This window comes from Mustelus asterias, chromosome 5, assembly GCF_964213995.1.
Source record: "Mustelus asterias chromosome 5, sMusAst1.hap1.1, whole genome shotgun sequence".
NCBI lineage: Eukaryota > Metazoa > Chordata > Chondrichthyes > Carcharhiniformes > Triakidae > Mustelus > Mustelus asterias.
The window spans coordinates 136,802,980-136,819,927 of record NC_135805.1 but is presented as its reverse complement, the minus strand read 5'-3'; the positions used below and the strand labels follow the sequence as shown (position 1 = coordinate 136,819,927).

Genomic DNA, 16,948 nt, shown 5'->3' with positions numbered 1-16,948 from the left:
TGTCAGGGGAACTAGCTATGGTTAATGCATGAGGTTATGGGATGGGGCCTGGGTGGGATTGTGGTCGGTGCAGGCTCGATGGGCTGAATGGCCTCCTTCTGCACTGTAGGATTCTAAGATTCTATTCTAAGTGAGTGGGTTAATACTTGGAAGTTGGAGTATAATGTGGGAAATGGCGAGATTAACCACTTTGGCAGGAAGAATTAACATTCTAATTCAACGGAGGGAGAGCGCGGAATGCTGCAGTACAGAGCATTTTGGGTGTCACTGTACATAAATCATAAAAAGTTGGCACGCAGACATAGCAAGTAATTAGGAAGGCAATTGGAATGTTGGCCTTTATTGAAAGGGGATGAGGAAAAAGTATTAATAGGGAGGTCTTGCCAGAGCTGCACGGAGCATTGCTGAGACTGGACGTGGAGCGTTGTGTACAGTTTTGGTCTTCTTACTTATTTATTTCAAGTTGATTTATTTATTTGTCACAAGTAGGCTTACATAACACTGCAATGAAGTTACTGTGAAAAATCCCTAGTCATCACACTCCGGCGCCTATTTGGGTACACAGAGAGAATTTAGCACGGCCAATGCACCCAACCAGCACGTCAAAGAACAAAGAACAAAGAAAGTTACAGCACAGGAACAGGCCCTTCAGCCCTCTAAAACTGCACCTACCATGCTGCCCGACTGAACTAAAACCCCCTACCCTTCCGGGAACCATACCCCTCTATTCCTATCCTAAAACGTCTTTCGGATTGTGGGAGGAAACTGAAGCACCTGCAGGAAACCACGCATACATGGGGAGAACATGCAGACTCCGCACAGACAGTGACCCAAGCTGGGAATTGAACCCAGGTCCCTAGCGCTGTAAGGCAGCAGTGCTAACCACTGTGCCATCGTGCCACCCCTACTTCAGGAGGGATATTGTATTGGAAGCAGTTCAGGGAAGGTCCACCAGGCTGATTCCTGGGATGTTGGGCTTGTCTTCTGAGGAAAGGTTGAGCCTGTACTCATTTGGGCTTTACAGAATGAGAGGTGATCTTATTGAAACATATAAGATTCTGAGAGGACTTAACAGGGTTGATGCAGATATGCCATTTCCTATCATGGGGAGGGGGGATCTAGAACTAGGGGACAAAGTTTAAAAATAAGAGGGTTCCCCATTTAAGATGGGGATGATGAGGAACTTCTTCTCCCATCATTAATCATAGGAATTCTCTTCCCCATGGAGCAGTGGACACTGGGTCAGTGAATACATTCAATTTAAGATCAGCCATGATCGTATTGAGTAGGGAAGCAGGCTTGAGGGGCATAATGACTTATGCCTGCTCCTATTTCTTATAAGCCAATGACTCAAACTAGCTCAAAAAAATGTATTAACTACTCAAAACATGATACACTCCAAATATATAAAGAACTACAATTCAGTTAGTTTTTAAAAAAAAGGCGGCATGGTGGCAAAGTGGTTAGTCCTGCTGCCTCACAGCACTAGGGGACCCAGGTTCAATTCCAGCCTCAGATGACTGTCTGTGTGGAGTTTGTACGTTCTCCCCATGTTTGCGTGGGTTTCCTCCGGGTGCTCTGGTTTCCTCCCACAGTACAAAGATGCATGGGTTAGGTTGATTGCCCTTGATAAATTGCCCCTTAGTGTCAGGGGGATTAGCATTTATTTATTAGTGTCACAAATAGACTTACATTAACACTGCAGTGAAGTTACTGTGAAAATCCTCTAGTCGCCACCTGTTCGGGAACACTGAGGGAGAATTTAGCTCGGCCAATGCACCTAACCAGCACATCTTTTAGACTGTGGGAGGAAACCGGAGTACTCGGAGGAAACCCATGCAGATACGGGGAGAATGTGCAGACTTCGCATCGACAGTGACCCAAAGCGGGAATCAAACACGGGTCTCTGGCGCTGTGAGACAGCTAACCACTGTGCCACTGTGCCACCCAGGGTAAACATGTGGGGTTACAGGGATAGGGCATGGGTGGGATTGTTGTCAGTGCAGGCTCAATGGGCTGAATGGCCTCCTTCTGTACTGTAGGGAATCTGTGATTCATGTACCTTATACATGTCCCAAAAGAAGGCATACGCTGAGTAGAGGGTGGCCCTAAATCCATCCCCAACAATGCTAAGCAGAAAGTGGATGTTGAAGCCAAGGTGGGGGGGGGAGTGAAGAGTAGTATCAGGGCATCACGGTGGCACAGTGGTTAGCACTGCTGCCTCACAATGCCAGGGACCCAGATTCAATTCCGGCCTCGGGTCACTGTCTGTGTGGAGTCTGCACATTCTCTCCGTGTCTGAGTGGGTTTCCTCCGGGTGCTCCGGTTTCCCCCCACAATCCAAAGATGTGTGGGTTAGGTTGATTGGCCATGCTAAATTGCCCCGAGTGTCAGGGGAATTTGCAGGGTAAATGTGTGGGGTTACGGGGATAGGGCCTGGGTGGGATTGTGGTCGGTACAGACTCAACGGGCCGAATGTCTCCTTTTGTACTGTAAGGATTCTAGGATTAAAGGATTGAGGACTCCAGGAACAAAATACAGTTTTACACCTAAAGTTGGAAATTGCTAGTCTACTCCAAAGGCAAGCACAGTAACAGTGAGGTACAGAGCTCCTCTGAATGAGCCAACATTAAAACAGCAGCATCTGCAATCCCATATACAATTCTGCCCTGTGAGACACATACAAATGGCAAATGTGAATGGCTGCATGCCATATGCAAACAATAATTAAAAGAAGTGGTGCAAAGCGGGTATTAAATTATAAAGTTATTGTTCTCCCATTCGCAATTGTGGTATCCATTCTGAGCAACGTCACCAATCAGTGCCAAGTGTAATGAGACAGAGGCTTGTTACACTGGTGCGACTGCAGCTACAATTACAGCCGGATTAACACATTCCCTGATAATATACATTAAACACTGGATGCTAGACAAATAAAGAAAGGATTGTGTTAAACTTATGCAGGAATCACAGTGCTGGGAATCCAAAACATGGAAAAATGCCTGGAAATTTTATGACATCGACAATTAGAGTGAAGGAACAGTGTATATTTAAACACACAAGTGACTAAATATTGCCTTTTAGGGGTGTCGAAACATCAGTACTTACTATCATAAAACAGTCAGCTTTCAAAAAACAAAACATCCTTCCTTTGGCTCGTTACAAATGCTAATTGCAAATCATTTGTCTTTCTGCACAACTTGAAATAATTCAAACTTTTGGTATCTGGCCAAATGCTTCAACAGAAAACGTTGATCGCTCATCGTGATTTCACTTTCTTAAATTCTATTATTATTTCCCCTCATTTACGTTTTTTCTTCAGCTAAGGTTGAACCTCATGCTGCGGATTGAAGGGGCCAGGTTCACGGCCCAGTTCCCCCACTGGGGAGCCATACCCAGAGGGACAGCAGGTCAGAGAGTCAGTGCTGCAGCCCCAGTGCCAATCACTCCTGCCAGGAACCAGGAACGTACCCTTTAGATTGAAGAGTGAAGCCTTCTTGTATCTCAACCAGTCTTCACATGAGCTGTGATAGTCGGTGTTCATGGGTTACTGACCAAGAGGGAATGGGCAGAGTGAGAAGTCTCACAACACCAGGTTAAAGTCCAACAGGTTTATTTGGAATCACGAGCTTTCGGAGCACTGCTCCTTCATCAGGTGAGTGGAGAGGTAGGTTTCACGAACACGACATATATAGGCAAAGACACAATTGCAAGATAATGGTTGGAATGCGAGTCTTCACAGGTAATCAAGTCTTTACAGGTACAGACAATGTGAGTGGAGAGGGGGATAATCACAGGTTAAAGAGGTGCGAATTGTCTCAAACCAGGACAGTTAGTAGGATTTTGCAAGCCTTGGCTAAATGGTGGGGGTTACATGAATGCAAGATCCCGGTTGAGGCCGTCCTCATGCGTATGGAACTTGGCGATCAGTTTCTGCTCAGCGACTCTGCGTTGTGGTGTGTCTTGAAGGCCGCTTTGGAGAACACTTACCCGAAGATCAGAGGCTGAATGCCCTTGACTGCTGAAGTGTTCCCCAACTGGAAGGGAACATTCCAGCTTGGTGATTGTCGCTTGGTGTCCGTTCATCCATTGTCGTAGCATCTGCATGGTCTCACCGATGTACCACACCTTGGGACATTCTTTTCTGCAGTGTATCAGGTCGACGTTGACCGAGTCGCAAGAGTATGTACCTTGTACCTGGTGGGTGGTGTTCTCACATGTGATGGTGGTATCAATGTCGATGATCCGTCTTGCAGAAGTTGCTGTAGCAGGGTTGTGTGGTGTCGTGGTCACTGTTCTCCTGAAGGTTGTGTAGTTTGCTGCGGACAATGGTCTCTTTGAGGTTTTGCGGTTGTTTGAAGGCAAGTAGTGGGGGTGTGGAGATGGCTTTGGCGAGATGTTTATCTTCATCGATGACATGTTGAAGGCTCCGGAGAAGATGTCATCGAGATGTTGGGGACTTTGTCTATATAAGCTGTGTTTGTGAAACCTACCTCTCCATTCATCTGTTTTATTCACAACAAATAAACCTGTTGGACTTTAACCTGGTGTTGTGAGACTTCTTACTGTGCCCACCCCAGTCCAACACCGGTATCTCCACATCACAGAGTAGGGGTGGAAACTGCGTGACACCCACGCATTCACATTTCACTACATAGCAATTAGGAATGAAAGCCTTGGTCAACCTTTTCTCCCTTTAGTCCAAGGGATTACTGTTCCAGCTGAGAATAGGAAACAGCGTAGGCTGGGGCTGGGGTTGGGGCTGGGGCCTCCCCCTCCCCAGTGACATGTTTTCCAGCAGCAAAGCCAGCTCAACACTGTCCAGCGCGGCTGACGAGTAATGCAAAACACCGTAGACATCAATAGCACCGAAGATCCCGCCGCCAGCCAATGACGAGCTGCCTCTGTGGTTGGGGGGGGGGGGGCGGGGAGGGAGCACAGAAAGTCTCACCCAGGGAGTTGGAACTGGACCATCTTGATCTGTGCTGTTCGGTATCACACGGTGCGGTGCACATATCCAGGTAAAGCTACCAAGGCAGCTCTTCATTCACAGAATCATACAACACAGGAGGCCACTTGCTCCATCTTGCTCTTCATATGAATTATCCCATTTTTAAAATTCATTCATGGGACATGGGGGTCGCTGGCTGGCCAGCATTTATTGCCCATCCCTAGTTGCCCGAGGGAGTTGAGAGTCAACCACATGGGTGGCATGGTAGCACAGTGGTTAGCACTGCTGCTTCACAGCTCCAGGGATCTGGGTTCGATTCCTGGCTTGGGTCACTGTCTGTGTGGAGTTTGCACGTTCTCCTCGTGTCTGTGTGGGTTTCCTCCAGGTGCTCCGGTTTCCTCCCACAGTCCAAAGATGTGCGGGTTAGGTTGATTGGCCGTGCTAAAAATTGCCCCTTAGAGTCCTGAGATGCGTAGGTTAGAGGGATTAGTGGGTAAATATGTAGGGATATGGGGGTAGGGCCTGGGTGGGATTGTGCTTGGTGCAGACTCGATGGGCCGAATGGCCTCCTTCTGCACTGTAGGGTTTCTATGATTTCTATGATTGTTGTGGCTCTGGAGGCACATGTAGGCCAGACCAGGTAAGGATGGCAGATTTCCTTCCCTAAAGGGCATTAGTGAACCAGATGGGTTTTTCCGACAATCGGCAATGGCTTTATGGTCATCAGTAGATTCTTAATTCCAGATTTTAAAAAAATTCAAATTCCACCATCTGCTGTGGCAGGATTCGAACCCGGGTCCCCCAGAACATTAGCTGAGTTTCTGGATTATTAGTCTTGTGATAATACCACTAGGCCATCGCCTTCCTGTATTGCTCCCGCTCCTCCAAAGTTCCCCATGGCCCTGCAAATCTTTCCATTCCAATTAACCTATGAAAGTTATTGCTGAATTGGTCTCCACCACTCTTTCAGGTGGTGAATTCCTCTTTTACCAAGTATTGGAAACCTGTCTCCTCTGGACTGACCCTCCACGCAGAAGAAACAGTTTCTTCCTATTTACTCCAACATCCCTCCACAATTATGCACAAGAATTCGGTTAAATCTCCTCTTGATCCTCTCTGCTCTAGGGGAACAATCCCAGCTTCTCTTTACTCTCCACGTAACTGAAGTAATTTTGCTGATTATACAATATGAAGGATAGTTACAGGACTTCATTATATGAAAATTACTGAATATTAATGTTTTATTCATTTATTAGTGTCACAAGTCGGCTTACATTAACACTGCAATTAAGTTACTGTGAAAATCCCCTAGTCGCCACACTCCGGCGCCTGTTCGGGTACACTGAAGGAGAATTTAGCACAGCCAATGCACCTAACCAGCACGTCTTTCAGACTGTGGGAGGAAACCGGAGCACTCAGAGGAAACCCATGCAGACATGGGGAGAATGTGCAGACTCTTCACAGACAGTGACCCAAGCTGGGATTCGAACGTGGGTCCCTGGTGTTGTAAGGCAGCAGTGCTAACCAATGTGTCAATTAAAAATGCATCCCCAGCATTTAGTGCCCTTATTGACAGCCAGCTGTTGATTTGATTTGACTTATTATTGTCACATGTATTAGTATACAGTGAAAAGTATTGTTTCTTGCACGCTATACAAAGCATACCGTTCATAGAGAAGGAAAGGAGAGAGTGCAGAATGTAGTGTTACAGTCATAGCTAGGATGTAGAGAAAGATCAACTTAATGTTGTACAATTCAGCTGAATATTTTCTTTTTAAAATTTAAGAAAATCGGCTATATTATTTCTGAATATTACCAGTTGTACGTCTCATATACCTGAATTCACTTGTCCCTGATATTTGCATTTCTCTTACATGCACATCAACAACTTGCCTTATATAGAGTCTTTACCAAAGTAAAACGTCACAAGGTACTCTACTGGAGAGTCATCAAACAAGCTTTCACATGAGCTGATATTAGGGCAGGTCGAAGGGGTAATCTTAGTGGAGGAGAGAGACAGGTAGAGATATTCAGGGAGGAAACTCCAGAACAACAAGAACTTTCAGGTCAAAGCAAACTTGCAACTTGCACATCACTTTGCGTCACTGGAAACGGCCAAGATATGGACCTTGAGTACATTTGCCATGCGCCAGGACATGTTGAAGGACGCTTAGCCAAGAATGGTACCAGATACAGAGGGCCAATGCACCCATTTACTTACCCGAAGATCTTCCTGCTGCTGCTTTAACATCTCAAATTCAATGGCTGGAGTGGGTAGCTGTGTAATCAGCACCCGGGTCTCTTCAAGCCATGGCCAGAGCTCTTCGTAGGTCTCACAAAACTGGCTGACCAAAGACTGGGCACGTTCCAGCTGCAAGTATCGCTCTGCATTCATCTGGCTGATCACCTCGTACTGTTTCTGAAGTGTGTCCAGCTTGTTCTACATAAAAAGCAGCATTCCCATTAACAGAGCTCACAGTCATCTTAAATCAACTCACACTGAGAACTTGCATTTATGCACTAAAATGAACATTTTTTTTAAGTTCAAGTTTATTTATTAGTGTCACAAGTTGGCTTACATTAACACTGTAATGAAGTTACTGCGAAAATCCCCCAGTCGCCATGCTCCAGCGCCTGTTCGGGTACACTACGGGAGAATTTAGCATGGCCAATGTACCTAACCAGCACGTCTTTCGGACTATGGGAGGAAAACCGGAGCACCCGGAGGAAACCCACGCAGAGAGGGAGAACATGCAGACTCCGCGCAGGCAGTGACCTGAGCCGGGAATTGAACCCGGGTCCCTGGTGCTGTGAGGCAGAACTGCTAACCACTGTGCCACCCTCAAGAGCAGAGGATATCATCTCAAGATGCTTCACGTGAACATTATCAAACAAAATTTGACTCCCCACGAGGAGATATTTGGACAGATGATTAAAAGCTTTGCCAGACTAGGAAGGTTTTAAGAAGAATCATAAAGGATAAAAGAGGGGAAGAGAGACAGAGGGATTTAGGAGGGAATTCCAAATATAGGGATTTTGGAACCATGGATGAAAACTCATCGGGATTAGAAGCTGAAGAGTGGAAATATCTGAGAGATCATTTTTAGGTGGGTGGTGGAGAACGTAGATTCCAAATGAGAGGTGATGGATGGCACAAGATGAGATGCTCAAAGAAGAGCTGGGCTTCACGCTAACGTTTGTTCTGTCACTGTCACAATCCTGATAGGGTAAGTGGGGGAAGAGATGGCCAGACAGGGAGGCTTCATTCAAGGGGAAGGTGTCATTAACCATGTTTCCGTTAAGGCCAAGTGCAATTCTCATGAGTGGTGAGGGCTTTGTCCTAAAGTGGACAAGGGGTGGGGGTAGTGGGGTGGAGGTGAAGTTGCAGAAAGGTGGGTGACAGCTGATCCCCTGGCAAGAGTCCCACAGAATCGGCAGTGGCAGGGGCGAGTTGTACAGGGAAACAATTTCCAAAGTTAGCCCCAAACAGGCAGCTGTTAAGTTTTAAAGTTTATTTATTAATGTCACAAGTAGGCCTACATTCACACTGCAATGAAGTAACTGTGATAATCCCCTAGTTGCCGCACTCCGGCGCCTGTTCGGGTACACTGAGGGAGAATTTAGCACGGCCAATGCACCGAACCAGCACATCTTTCGTACTGTGGGAGGAAACCGGAGCACCCGGAGGGAACCCACGCAGACATGGGGAGAATGTGCAGACTCTGCACAGACCCAAGCCGGGAATTGAACCCGGAGCCTTGGCGCTGTGAGGCAGCAGTGCGAACCACTGTGCCCGGAAGCTTGGCGACAGACTGGGATTAGATTGTTGGCGCAGCTTCTCGTAATGAGTCAGCGCTGGTGCTTCGAGCAGCTGAAATGAGACATACAGATGAATGTTGTCAGCTTGGTCCGATGAGTACTGAAGGATCGGCATAGGGGAGGAAATGAAAGTGATAGACTCAAGTCTGGAGCGGCTGCCAAAGTGCGTATGTGAATGAATGCAGAGAAAACATCTGTAGATCTGGAATAGTTAGGATACGTATATCATGATAGTGAATATGTAAGAGACAGAAGGCAGCAGGAGGGTGTACAGCGTTAACCGTTAGAGGTTCTGTGGCGGGATAAAGTTGATGTAGGTGTTGTGAAGGCAGCATGGAGCACCTAATGTTCTTTCACATGTCACGGCTCAATAAGAACATTTACTCTGTATGGACTGATGAGATTTACACATGTTTAAGCTTACGATAATTAATACTGAATTGCTTTGTTCATTATTGTACCTGTAGGGAGACTTTCTCCTCTTCCGTGCAGGAATTCATGATTTGATCCTCATTGGCAACAAGCTCATCGATCGTATCTTTGTGTCTCAAAATATCCATTGAAAATGCCTTCAAACACAAGGAATGACATGTTGGCACTGATCAATAAGTTACTCTTTTAGATTGCAGGCACACAGGTACTACACAAAGCAGCATTTTAACATGTTTACATACTGCGGGTGTGATTTGAAAATTATCGTAGAATTTCTACAGTACAGAAGGAGGCCATTCAGTCCATTGCGTCTGCCACAATCCCACCCAGGCCCTTTTCCCGTAACCTCACACATTTACTCTGCTAGTCCCCCTGACACTAGGCTCAATTTTAGCATGGCCAATCCGCCTAACCTTCACATCTTTGGACTGTGGGAGGAAACCGGAGCATCCGGAGGAAACCCATGCAGACATGGGGAGAAAGTGCAAACTCCACATGTACTTTCTCCCACGTGTCTGCGTGGGTTTCCTCCCACAGTCCAAAGATGTGCGGGTTAGGTGGATTGGTCATGCTAAATTGCCCCTTAGTGTCAGGAGGATTAGCAGGGTAAATGCGTGGGGTTATGGGGATAGGGCCTGTGTGGGATTGTGGTCAGTACAGACTCGATGGGCTGAATGGCCTCCTTCTATACTGCAGGGATTCTATGTACATAGGTGGCACTGGATAATTAGCATTGACACTTTAGCATGCATACTTTTCACCTAAAACAAGCTAACAATCTTGAACTATCAAATATCAAAAGAAAAGATTGAACTGTGTGCATTCAAACTCCAGCAGGGTTGTAGCATTTGTTCTTCTATAATAGACACAAGATTAGACTATAACACTGATATTTAGTGCCAGGAGACATTCACTATTGAGACATTACGCTGCATTACCTTCTGAACTTGCAGCTCAGCAGATGTCAGGTCTTGTTCTAGCCTTATGTCGCCAAGCGATTTGAGCTTCTTCTCTGTTTCGGTGATCCAAGCGATCTCTGCGTCTGCAGCTTGTTCAAACTGGCGGAAAGAGGAAACAGAAAGGAGACAGTCAGTTACAGAGTGGAGTTACCACTGAAAATCCCATCGGTCACCTCAAAGTCAAACAGCATCTGTGCTGACATTTATACAGTAAGAAGTCTCACAACACCAGGTTAAAGTCCAACAGGTTTATTTGGTAGCAAATTTGCTACCAAATAAACCTGTTGGACTTTAACCTGGTGTTGTGAGACTTCTTACTGTGTTCACCCCAGTCCAACGCTGGCATCTCCACATCATGACATTTATACAGCCAGCCAGGCCCCCTCAGCATTGGGTTCACTGTGGCGGGCATCGCTACGTCCAAACAACAGGATGGCAACCAAAATGGAAAACCCCCTGTCCAATTACACCCTTCATTTAATTCTGACCAGCTTTAACAACCCTGCCACTACTCTAGTTGTAATCACCTGAAATTGAATCAAGCAACAATGTTTCTTGTTTATGATTTTATAGATAACACTTGGTCCATGGGATCGCAAGAAACTACAAAGGGTGTGAATGAAGCCCAGTCCATCACGCAAACCAGCCTCGCAACCACTGACTCTTCAGGGGGTCAGGGGCTATGGGGAAAAGGCAGGAGATTGGGGATGAGAAAAATATCATCCATGATTGAATAGTGGAGTCTTTATGACTCCGTCTACACTTCCCGCTGCCTCGGAAAAACGGCCAGCATAATCAAGAACCGCATGCACCCGGACATTCTCTCTTCCACCTTCTTCCATTGGGAAAAAGATGCAAAAGTCTGAGGTCATGTATCAACCGACTCAAGAACAGTGTCTTACCTGCTGTCATCAGACTTTTGAATGGACCGACCTCGCACTAAGTTGATCTTTCTCTACACCCTAGCATGACTGTAACACTACATTCTGCACCCTCTCCTTTCCTTCTCTCCTATGTACTCAATGAACAGAATGTTTTGTCTGTATAGCGCGCAAGAAACAATACTTTTCACTGTATACCAATGCATGTGACAATAATAAATCAAATCAAAATCTCCCTGACTGGTTTCCAATGGCTGAGACAGAGAGCTTTTACCAGAGTATTTTTCCCTAATGCTCTGGGTTTCTCCTTTTTTTTGGCCTATCCCAGGAGATTACATGGTTGAGATATGCAGAGAGTTAATTGTAATGTTAAGATACAAAGGGGAAGAACATTATTGATTTAATTACTTGGAGCACATATGAATAGGTGACAGCTGAGACACTGGGTGCCTGCAAGGAGTATAGACATTCATTGAGGAAAAGTTCTGGGTCTTGGTTTTGACTTCACCAACCGGCTTGGATCGTGTTAACAGGGAGATGGTGAAATATTTTGTCATGATGCTCCAGTAAGCCGACTTGTGACACTAATAAATAAACTTTAAACAGTTATCGTGTTGTGGGACAGGCTTAATGGATTAGCTGGTTTCCTCCTAGCTCCAACTTGTTCTGTCGGTATATTCCTACCATATTTTGGACAGCATGAACTACCGTTGGTTAACTGACAAACAGAACACCAGTACACAGGTACACAGTATAAAACCTACTGACCTTAAAAATACACCTTTAAACTTAGTTTGAAGTTTATTTATTAATGTCACAAGTAGGCTTACATTAAAACTGCAATGAAGTTACTGTGAAAATCCCCTGGTCGTCACATTCTGGCGCCTGTTCGGGTACACTGAGGGAAAATTTAGCACGGCCAATGCACTTAACCAGCACATCTTTCGGACTGTGGGAGGAAACCAGAGCACCCAGAGGAAACCCACGCTGACATGGGGAGAACGTGCCACTACAGAGCCAAAGCAATGTGGTTGACTCTCAGCTGCCATCCAAGGGCAACTAGGGATGGGCAATAAACGCTGGCCAGCCAGTGACGCCCAATTCCCATGAATGAATTTTTAAAAATTATTACAGTTTTAATACAAAGTAAATTTAAATTATAGCTATCTAACTGTGGTCTAACGCTGCAGTATGTAAATACTCGAGATTACTGATAGACCAGCCAATCTATGAACCCGCATTTGGACAGAGATGTAAACCATAGGGCATTAAGAAACATCATAAAAACACAACCAAGAATTGCAAATACATTTGCGTATTGCCAAAGGAAAAACTCCACGCAGACAGTGACCCAAGCCGGGAATTGAACCCAGGTCCCTGGCACTATGAGGCAGCAGTGCTAACCACTGTGCCACCATGCTGCAACTTCAGAATCTGGGACACCCCTTTCTTTGTAACTATGTGCATGCAGAGCACTGTGCAGCCTCAGAATATCTTCTGGAAACATAAACTCAACGAATCTGGCAGCACATAAGAATATAATATCTTAACCTTCAGTAATCTGCTTGTATTTCAGCTTTCAACAATGCTCACACCACTCTGTTTCACTGTGGTGAATAATATGGCAAGAGCAATGTAAACAGTGGGTGTTATCAGCATTGCCCAGAGACCCAACATATTGGCAGGTCAGGCTGATACGTGTGCTCCCCAAACGCAATTAGTTTCTCACACACCAGCTGTCAAATTGAAATTGCAGCCAATAATGTAATATATACCAATAGTGTAAATATATGGTCTCACTGTACACCTCTGACCTCATCTAATGTCCTGGTAATTCAACATTTCAGACAGAAGAGAAAGGCTACCATTCATAACCTCGGGATGTCCCAAGGTGCTTTACAGCCAAAAAAATAACAATGATTATAATCCCATACATAAAAAGTGCAAAAAATATGATTAGACTCATGAATCTCCCCACATTATAACAGTGACTATACTTTCGAAGAACTTCATTGGCTGCAAAGTGTTGTGGGGACATCTTAAGGTCATGAAGAGTGATGTATAAATGCAAGTTTTGCCTTTGGCAATACACAATCTTATTTGCAATTCTTGGTTCTGTGATGTCTCTTCGTGCCCTATGGTTTACATATGGTTCAGCTTGGTATGGGCTCCTTTTCTGCCCAAGATTACAAGAAACTACAAAGGGTTGTGAACGTAGCCCAGTCCATCACGCAAACCAGTCTCTCATCCACTGACTCTGTCTACACTTCCCGCTGCCTCGGAAAAGCAGCCAGCATAATCTTGGAGCTCACGCACCCCGGACATTCTCTCTTCCACCTTCTTCCATTGGGAAAAAATTCAAAAGTCTGAGATCACATACCAACTGACTCAAGAACAGCTTCATCCCTGCTGTCATCAGACTTCTGAATGGACCCACCTCACATTAAGTTGATCTTTCTCTACACTCTAACTATCACTTTAACACTACATTCTGCACTCACTCCTTTCCTTCTCTATGTGTGGTATGCTTGGCCTGGATAGCGCACAAGAAACAATACTTTTCAGTGTATACTAATACATGTGACAATAATAGATCAAATCAAATATATCTGTCCAAATGCGGGTTCACAGATTGGCTGATCTACCAGTAATAATCGAGTACCTACATACTATAGTGTTAGGCCACAGTTAGACAGCTATAATTGAAATTACGTTGTATTAAAACTATAATTTTTAAAAATTCATTCATAGGACATGGGCGTCACTGGCTGGCCTGCATTTATTGCCCATCCCTAGTTGCCGGAAGGCAGTTGAGAGTCAACCATATTGCTGCGACTCTGGAGTCACATGTCGGCCAGACTGGGCAAAGACAGCAGATTTCCTTCCCCAAAGGACATCAGTGAACCAGGTGGGATTTTCCAACAATCAACAATGGTTTCAAGGTCATCAGTAGATTCTTAATTTCAGATATTTTTTATTGAATTCAAATTCCACCATCTGCCGTGGTGGGATTTGAACCCGGGTCCCCAGAACATGAGCCGAGTTTGTGGATTAATAGTCTGGAGATAATACCACTCGGCCATCACCTCCTCACGTAAATGAATTCACTGAAAACAACTCTGAGTCCCACTCACCCCAAGCTAAACAATACTGTATAATTCTAGTCAATTTTTGCTTGGTCAAGCTTTTATTTGAAGAATGTATATGTCTAATTTCTGACGTTGTAGCATGCCAACAAAACACGATGTGAAACATTGGCCCATTGTGTTGTGGTGGTTTTGTGATAACTCATAAATGTGAAAAGGGGCGATTCCAAAGTAAGGCGTTTCCAGCACTGCGTTGGGTTTCTGCAATTTGCCCGAGGTTTGTGTCCAACTCCCTCGCGTTGGAAGTTCAGGTCTGCAGAATCGCCCCCATTGTATCGATGAAAGAATAGCTGGCTGAAAGAGTTAACTAAACACCTGACTGAAATAGGGTGGTCATGTAACCTGCACACAGCTAGGTGCAGGAACAGAGATCCAGTCTCACTGTAAAGGCAAAATGGCTCAGACCTGAATCCCTAAAGCAGTGATAGGGTGCGAAGGGCTCCAGGTGCAATGCATTAGAACACCAGGCACTCCATAATTCACATTGTGTTGAACAGTAGTAGCACAGCTAATGAGTTACATGTGACTGGGGCACCTACACAGGCAAAAGCTGGTGTGTGTAGGCCTCAGAATAAGCTCCCTGGTAAACTTCAAAAGCTTCCGTCTTGATGGGATTCCAGAGCACACAAGAAGTCCGGATTTACAATATGTTTTCCTCTCTATTCAAAACTTTTAGAATTTAGGTGAAGTGAAGATGATAAATGATGTCCAGAATTTTTTCAATCCACAACTTCCGACCCTTCTGAAAAACTCTCGACAACAAAATGTTGGAGGTTACTTGGAGTATCAATCCTCATCTTTTGAGGGAAAATTAAAATCATTGAATATAAGTTTTCCAATTCAACAGATCCCAGAATAAACACAGAACTGGTAAGATTCAACTGTCTTAATATCCAAGGATGAGTTTATTCCATGGGACTGATTCCAGCAGGATTTGCTTGCCTTTAGAGTGGTCAGACCATCAGCAGATAGCTCGGAGTGGATTGCAGGAGCTGATTCACACCATTGCTGACTATAAACCCAACCACAAATTACTCGAACCATGTGATATAAGGAATGGGGAACACATTTCATTCCAGTGAAGAATTTATTTATAACTGGCAGAATTCCAAGAAATTGTTCAGGGTGGGCAAAACAAAAAATCACAGAAGCTTACAGGAGAGGAGGGAACCATTCGGCCCATTGGGCCTGTGCTGGTTTTTTGACAGAGCAGTCGTCTTCAATTCCACACTCCCACTTTCTGTCCCTAGCCCTGGAAGTTTGGGGAGGCGATGGCCTAGTGGCATTATTGCTAGACTAGGTTCGAATCCTGCCTCGGCAGATGATGGAATTTGAATTCAATAATAAAAGAAATCTGGAATTAAGAATCTACTGATGACCATGAAACCATTGTCGATGGTCGGAAAAACCAATCTGGTTCGCTAATGTCCTTTAGGGAAGGAAATCCACCATCCTTACCTGGCCTGGCCTACATGTGACTCTAGAACCACAATGTGGTTGACTCTCAACTGCCCTACAAAGGGAACTCAGGATGGGCAATAAAATGCTGGTCAGCCAGCGATGCCTAAGTCCCACAAGTGAATAAAAAAAATTCTCAAGTGTCAGTTTCAATCTGACTTCCTTTTTACAAATTTTCACGGATTCAACTTCCCAGGTACAGAATTCCGGATCCCACCAACTCCCAGTGAAAAACATTTCCCTTCATCACCCCTCCCCCTCGATCTTTTGTCAGTGATTCAAATCCATGGCCTGTGATTATTAACTGTTCACAAATTCATACTGGTTGGTTGATTTCATCATGATCCACTCAGCAGATCCGTGTGTCATGAACACTTGTCCACGTCCTATGGACATGGATCAGAGGTAAAATCTTCACCAAGAAGAAACAAAAACGTCTTTAAAAATTGTCTCCAACGCATAATTTCCCATCTACCTCCTTGCCACCCCATCTTTAATGAACAAATATCATTCATGTCAAAATAAAAACAGAAAATGTTGGAAGGAGGCAGAGGCAGAGTGGTATTGTGGTTGGACTAGTAATCCAGAGCAATGCTCTGGGGTCCCGGGTTCAAATGCCACCACGGCAGATGATGAAATTCAAATTCTAGGATGGCACGGTGGCACAGTGGTTAGCATTGCTGCCTCACAGTGCCAGGGACCCAGGTTCAATTCCCGACTTGGGTCACTATCTGTGCGGAGTCTGCACGTTCTCCCCGTGTCAGTGTGGGTTTCCTCCCACAGTCCAAAAGACGTGCTGGTTAGGTGCATTGGCCGTGCTAAATTCTCCCTCAGTGTACCCGAACAGACACCAGAGTGTGGCAACTAGGGGATTTTCACAGTAACTTCATTGCAGTGTTAATGTAAGCCTACTTGTGACTAATAAACTTTAAATACTCAGCTGGTCAGGCAGCATCTGTCGAGAAAGGAACAGTTAATGCTTCAAGTTGATGACCTTTTATTAGAATTTAATTTTTCATTCCAGATTTCCAGCATACGCAGTATTTTGCTGTTCTTGGTGAATTGTTCTACCATATGTTGGACTAACAGATGGGCAGAGGATCAATCTGATGAACGCGATAGAGGTCTCAACAGAGAATGTTTGCTAAACACTACTTCAAGGACGTGCCCTATTAAAATTAGAGCAACTCTCCCCACCCTGCCCCATCTTCTCACTCTTGATACCCCTGCAAGATGGAGGCTGAGGGGATACCTGATAGAGGTCTACAAAATTATGAGCGGCATAAACAGGCTGGATAGTCA

At 45.0% G+C, this 16,948-nt stretch overlaps 1 protein-coding gene across 14 annotated transcripts in view; it reads right to left on the bottom strand.

Moving 5' to 3' along the window:
- The window catches only part of dst (dystonin), a 653,330-nt gene that overhangs the window by 89,275 nt on the left and 547,107 nt on the right, over positions 1-16,948 (bottom strand). For all 14 annotated transcript variants that reach the window (XM_078213315.1, XM_078213329.1, XM_078213327.1 and 11 more), the window contains 3 exons: positions 10,141-10,260; positions 9,232-9,339; positions 7,173-7,391 (listed from right to left, as the gene is read on the bottom strand). In XM_078213315.1, coding sequence (XP_078069441.1) covers positions 7,173-7,391; positions 9,232-9,339; positions 10,141-10,260 — 447 coding nt within the window. The remainder of the gene's footprint in view (positions 1-7,172; positions 7,392-9,231; positions 9,340-10,140; positions 10,261-16,948) is intronic.